Below are 6,652 nucleotides of genomic sequence, written 5' to 3' on the forward strand. Positions count from 1 at the left end.
CTCTACCAGGCCTGCCAAGCCTGGCTCCCTGTGGCACCACCTAGCCTTAGCCAGCAGTCTCTGGCGGGCCTCTGTATGCACCTGACCACCAGGATCAGAGGCAAGGTGGACTCTCCTCTGTGCTGGCTCAGGGAGCGGGCAGGAGTGACTGCCTGCAGTAAGCTGCTGATCCCTCGGCTCTGTGCCGTGAGACTGGCATGTTCACCACGGTGACCACATGGGGAAAAACTTTTCCTTTCCAGGTGACCAAAAACCACCGTAGGAGAGTTGTTATACTTTATATTGTTTTGGCTTTGTGGATTTTTTTTTTTGTGTGTGACAAGCTCTTACTGTGAAGCCTAGGCTGCCTTTGAACATGAATCCTCCTGCCTCAGACTCCTGAGTGCTGGGTCCCTGTGTGTGCCTCCACACCCAGCTGAGAAGACATCTCTGATCTTGTTTTATTGTAAGCTGTCTCCAGAGAGAATCCATTTGTTGCTCTTTCCTTAGAGGTTCTGAGGGGAAGGAGGTGAGAGGTGCAGGGATGAGGAAGGGCACAGCACTGCTGGGCTGGGCCAGCGTGACTAGGTGTACCCTCGGGCCTCCTCTGCCTGGACTGTCTCCATCCCTCTGGGGAGGGGACTCAGAACCACAGGTTCCTCAGGGCTACCCATGCAAGCAGGCAGGCACTGGGATTCTCCTGCATAGCCAAGTTTCCTAGGAGACCCCTGTATGTGGGATAGAGCACCTCTGATTGCCTCAGACCTGACCACTGATCAGCTTGGTCTTTCACACAACCTTCTGGAGGAGAGTTTTCTCTGGGGGCTGACCAGGCCACTTGCAGCTGAGAGCTTCTGGTCCTGACCCAGGGGACTCAGGCCCTCAGCATGCTTGGTCGGTTCACAGACCAGGATCCTGTTTCATGTTCCCCTGGGTATGTGGAAAGGGAGAGGACACAGCAAAGAGGGCCTGGCAAGGCCACAGAGATTGCCCCCTTCCCCTGCCCATTGGATTAGACGTGGGGGCTGGCTGAATGGGAGGCCATTGGTCAGCTCACCATTGTGACCCTCAGCCTTCCACCCCAGCCCTCCTCTCATGTTCCTGCCCATCTCCTCTCTTTGTGTTCCTGGTCTTGTAGAAGTGGGTAGGTTATCTTAATGCTCATGGCCAGGTAGGGGCTCTGTGAGATTGACCTTACCATCCAGGAAAGGTGGGTCTTGGTCCAGGGTCACACAGCTAGTTGGAGATATCTTGCCCACAGTTTGGGCCTCTGCCTGCTGCTGCAGCAATGCTCAGCAGGGCAGAATAGGTGGGCTAAAGGGACACAGAGCAGTGTTAGGGAAGCCGCTCTGCCTGGGCCCTGAGGTGGTGAGGTTGTCTGCGCTGCCCTGACCCACCTTTCCCAGGATCCTCTATCCAGCTACAGTTGTTCCCCAGCCTGTCCTAGTCCCAGCCAGGCCCTGCTACCAGACAGCCACCGCTCCGGTAGCAGCACTTGCCCGCTTCCCAAACCGGGAAGCGTGTCTAGCCATGAGGTCACCTGTGTTTCATGCACCAGGTCATGGAAGGGCAGGATATGTTTGAGTACAGAGTAAATTTGCCAAGGCTGGAAATCAAGTTTCTACGATGGAATACATATTTAGAGAATTGGTAGGCAGAGATAAATGGACACGTTACCATACTCTGATGGGCTAATTTCTTGGTTCTGGTGGTTCTGGGTCCCCTCCATGAGGATGGATGGTGACAGTCCAGGCAGAGGAGACCCAAGGGTACTAGTCGCTGGGCCTAGTCACGCTGGCCCAGCCCAGCAGTGCTGTGCCCCTTTCTTCATCCCTGCACCTCTCACCTCCTTCCTCTCAGGCCCTCCAAGGACAAATCCTTGATGGGCTTGAATCTGGGCCAGGAGCAGGAAGAGGAAACCAAGACATTGACAGCAATGATATAGCCCAGGTGTGCTGGGATGTATAAACAATGTTAGCAGAGCCCAAGGGGCCCAAGGCCGTGCTGGGGTGGGGAGATGGAAATCCAAGAAGGCTGGTAACCGGTACTGGGCTTGAAGCAAAAGCTATGCCTCTGCTTTGGGACGGCTGCATTGCAGAGATCTGCTGGAGATGAAGCATGCAGATGACGGGTGCCCGAAGGTGACAAGGAGCAGGAAGACGAAACGGTGGCCACCAGAGACACTTTCTGAAAAGGGCCTTGGAAAGCTGTGTGAACAAAGGGTGAGGCCTGGTGTGGAAACAGGCAGAGGCTACAGGGCTGAGAATCTCAGCAGAGGTGGGCAGGAAGTGATCTTTCAGAGGCATTACAGGGCTTGAGCAGACAGAACTGAGCCTGATGGTCTGTGGTGGGGGAGGTGAGGTGTTTGGTGTCTGCTCTGGGTCGTGGGTGAGGGGCCATCCTGAGCAGAGAGGCGGGGGAGTAGGGAAGGAAGCCGTTTACCAGAGTGTGGGATGGATGCTGAGTTCTGCACGGACCGAGCGTATCCAAGGGGCTGTGAGATCCCACAGGGAGATGGAAGGCATGGAGGTAGAGAAAACACTCAGTGGTGTTCTTGGAACCATGGGGAGAGGATGCAGAGAAGAGAAAGGGGCAGGAGGGGGCACCTTGAGTGGCCCCTGTATCAAATGTGGTGGTTCTGAGACTGTGGCTAGACCACTTTCAAAAGCACTCAAGAGTTTGATGACAGGACACAAGAACACAAAGCACCAGATGAGTCTCTCTGAAACTGTTTAAGTTCTAGTTCTTTGGAAACTCTGGGCTAAGAGATACACACTGGAGAACAACCCTCACCTTTAAGCCTTTGCTTTCTCTCAGTGCATCTATTAGGGAATCAACAATCACATGCATGGCTTGACTCCACTGAACAACATCTCTAGACTCTGAACCCATAGGATGTGGAGTAAAGGGCACCGAATAAAGCAGGCAGGAGGGATTGAGGCAGTGTTCGCAAGATGCCATTTGACTCATGGGTGCTCCTCCTGAGAGGAGGGTCTGGCAAAACCCACTGGGGAAGCAGCATCTTTCAGGGAGCATGACAACCTATGAGATGTCCAGGAGGCAAGAGAGCAAGGATCCTAGGGAGAGGTAGGGGTGCTGCAGAGCCAGAAGGATGGCTGTGAGCTCACGGCATGGGCTTCAGGCGGTAGCGGAAGCGCACCTCGTGGCTAGGCTGTGAGGTGCCGAAGCCCCAGCGCCTTGGGTCAATAGGGGGCACAGGCATGTCGGGGTCCACCAGCTCCAAGTCGAAGTACATGACCATAAGCAGGACAAAGATCTTCATCTCACTGAGGGCAAAGAACCTGCCAGGGCAGATGGAGATGCCCGAGCCCCAAGGCATGTTGTAATGGTGGATCTTCTTGCCTGACTTGTAGAAGTCCACTTTCCGGGTACCATCAGGATTGAGGAACCGATCATACTTGAAGGCTGTGGGCTCAGGGTGGATGTCAGGGTCCATGTGCACTGAGAGGTAGGGGAAGAGAGCCACCTTATCTCCACGACGGATCTGGTACTCTTGCCCGCTGGCCATCTTTAGGATGTAATCTTTCTGCACCACCCTGAGGAGAGTGGGGGTAGCGCCCAGTCGCAGAGTCTCCTCCATCACACTGTCCAACACCGGGGTGCATTTCAGAGCACTGAGCGTGAAGGCGAAGGACTTCTTGGCTTCCAACCTGGCCTCACCCAGGACCCGGGTGGCTTCCTCTTGCACAGCCTTCATGGCATTCTGATGCTTTAGCAAGAATAAGAGGGCCCAGAAACAGGTTGGCCCTGTGTTCCCCTGGGAGGCCCAGAGCATCATAAAGTTAAATTTGTCCTGCATGGATGAATCTACTCCTTCCTCCCTCAGAAACTGAAGCATGCAGCTTAACCAGTTACTTATGCCGTCTTTCTCCAGGTTTTGCTCCACAGAGAGTCTCTGGTGGAAGAGATGCTGGAGTTGGCTCACTTCTACCCTCTCCCGGGGCCCCAGCAGGGAGTAGACAAACCTGGGGAAAAGAAGATCAAACTTGCGGAACTTGGTGAACAGCTCCTCCGCTTCCTGAAGATCCTGCACCTTGTCTTTGGTGTAGCCAAACAAGCTCAAGAAGCCAGCCTTGAACAAGACTCTGTAACAGAAGTGAAAGAGGCCGTCTTCACGCCAGGAACTGGCGTCCAGACTCGGGCCTTTGGGCCCTAGCATCACCAAGGACAGACTGTCCAGCATGGTCTTGTTGAGGTCCTCCAAGCCTCGTCCCATCAGATGCTTAGTACTGGCTGAGTGTACCATCTGGTCGTCTCCATTGATGGACTGGTATCCAAACACCTTTAGCACCAGTTCCTGTGCATACTTCCTGAAGTCTAGTGTTTTCTGTGTGTCCTTAATGATGGGGCCAAAGGAGAGGGGGTCCATGACAAAGGTGAAGTACTGACCCCCTAGCTGCACTGTGAACACATCCCCGTGCTTGGCCCGCATTCCCTTCAAGAATTCAAACATATTCTTCCGGAAAGCCATGGCATGACCCAGCCAGGGTATAAAACCTTTGTCCAGAGGCGGCTCCTGGGGCCTGCGGTGCCTGAGCAGCATGGACAGACACAGGCATCCCACAAGGGCTGTGAGCAGGGCTCCCAGCACTGGACCCCACAGTACCATGGCCAGGCTCCAGCTGAGCTCTGCACAGTCCCGTCGGCTCAGCTCTTGTCAGCTCTCCAGTGCTGGCTTTATGTGGCCTTCAGAAGTCGGGAATGCAAAGGTCCGTGCCCTTGGACCTTGCTCTGTAACTGTGGTAAATAACTCTAGTTAGCTAGCACCTAGGAAAAAATGTTTTTCCAATTTAACACATGACGCAACAGAGCCTGGTCAGGTAAGGGGAGGAGGGGTTTACCACAAAGAAGGTAGAAGAAAAGCCTTGAACTATGGCGGCAGGTTGTGTGCCCACCGCGCTTTGCTCTGACCTCTCAGGTGCAGATCTGGCACGTTACCTCTGTGCCTGCCTGGAGTCCACCTTACCAACCTCACTCTTCTTCACTCGCACGTCAATTTATTTGCTAGTTCTTTCACTAAATGTCCGAGTCTCTTTCCTCATCTTTTAAACTTGTGTGTGTGTGTGTGTGTGTGTGTGTGTGTGTGTGTGTGTGTGTGTGTGTGTGTATATACGTACATGTGAATGCTGGAGGCCAGAAGAACTGGGTTGCCTTGAACTGGTTGTCAGCCGCCTGATATGGGTGCTGGGAACTGAATTTGGGTTCTCTGGAAAAGCAGAAAATGCTATTAACTGATGAGCTACTTCTCTAGCCCCTGTAACTTATTTTTTGAGGCAGCATCTTACCCTGAACTTGGAGTTCACTGACTGACTTCATTGGCTGGCCACTGAGCTCCCGGGATCCTTCTGTCTCTACCTCTCCATGCTGGGGTTACAGGCATCAATGAGCCTGGCCTGTTATGTAGGTGCCAAGGATTCAGACTCAAACTTTCCCACTGGGCTGTCTCCCTAAACACCCCATCCCCCACTTTCATTGTCAGGACTCAATGTTCCAATTTCGGGTAGGTCCCCATTCCAGGTAGTTATGGGCCCCACAGGACCTCTTCCTGTGTGGAAACAATAGCTCCCATTGGTGCTTTGGGGAGGCAGAAGAGAGAACTCACAAAAGCACTCAGGATAGTGTCTGGCTCAGGTTAGTATTCTCTCTATGTCAGTTCTTGTCATAAATCCTTGTCACCTACTTTGGCCCCTCCCCTGGTGCTCGTGGCAACTGTGTGTCCTTTCCTGGGGTTTCCTTTTCCTTTGGTTTCAAAGATGCTTTCAGATGAAGCAGATTCTTAATGGTCATGTTTGCTTCTAGCTCTCTGAACAGTCAAAGGCGAGTGAACAATCAGTGTGTGCCCATCCAAGGTGACCGGTAAAGCTTTAGGCCTGAGGACAGCTGAGCAGCTGTCAGGGTGTGAACTCCATCATGGGGCGTGGTGTTAAGGAATCCATCTGTGGGAGCTCATCCCAGAGCTCCTCATCTGGACTTGCCCGTGGGGCCTTGCCAGTACAAACACAAGGATAGACTCCCTCCTGTGCTGTAACTTGTCAGGGGCACAGCAACCTCAGGCACGTGCCTTGTTTCACTATGGCTCAGTATCCAGTGGGAAGACTAGACTCCCTCTACTCAATGGTCATTCCCTCTGACCGCTGACCTGCCTTGGGCTTTGGAAGTAAACCAAGCAATGTTTAAGAGTCTCCATGAGATGTCAGCCAGTCTCTTGCCACCAGGCTTACCAGAGGAGAGAGTTGTAACCCTGAGACAGAAGCTCACACTGTCCTGGGTTAGTTCTGCTCTCCATATCTACACAAAACAGATCTTATTTCAAAAGAAACACCAAAATTTATTCTGGAGTAATATATGAGTGACCATGACCCAGGAACACAGATTCAATTTGCATCAAATACCATGTTTCGATGTGGCAACAATTTAATGAGGCCTTTGTAGGACTAGAGCAAAGAACATTCTATGAGTCCAAGGCACTTGTGAAGCGCTTAGTGGGAGCCACAGGTGGGCAGGTTCGTAGAGTGAAGGGGTCTCTGCTGCTGGCCTCAGGAGCTCTCTGGTGGCAGGTTCAGGTTTTGGACTAGGGAAACTCAGGGGTCTGCTTGTACACTCTGACAGGACTGTGAGCGATGCGTAGCTACTTAGGGACCAACAAACCCCA

General features: G+C 52.9%; 1 protein-coding gene across 1 annotated transcript; it reads right to left on the reverse strand.

Annotated features, from left to right (window-relative positions):
* Positions 1–2,678: 2,678 nt before the first annotated feature.
* On the reverse strand, positions 2,679–4,709 carry LOC128101734 (7-alpha-hydroxycholest-4-en-3-one 12-alpha-hydroxylase). Its single transcript, XM_052725072.1, has one exon. The coding sequence runs from the start codon at positions 4,607–4,609 to the stop codon at positions 3,104–3,106; it is 1,506 nt and encodes a 501-aa protein (XP_052581032.1). The 5' UTR covers positions 4,610–4,709; the 3' UTR covers positions 2,679–3,103.
* Positions 4,710–6,652: the final 1,943 nt, after the last annotated feature.

Source organism: Peromyscus californicus, unplaced genomic scaffold, assembly GCF_007827085.1.
Source record: "Peromyscus californicus insignis strain IS unplaced genomic scaffold, ASM782708v3 Scaffold_11__1_contigs__length_118956290, whole genome shotgun sequence".
Classification (NCBI taxonomy): Eukaryota; Metazoa; Chordata; class Mammalia; order Rodentia; family Cricetidae; genus Peromyscus; species Peromyscus californicus.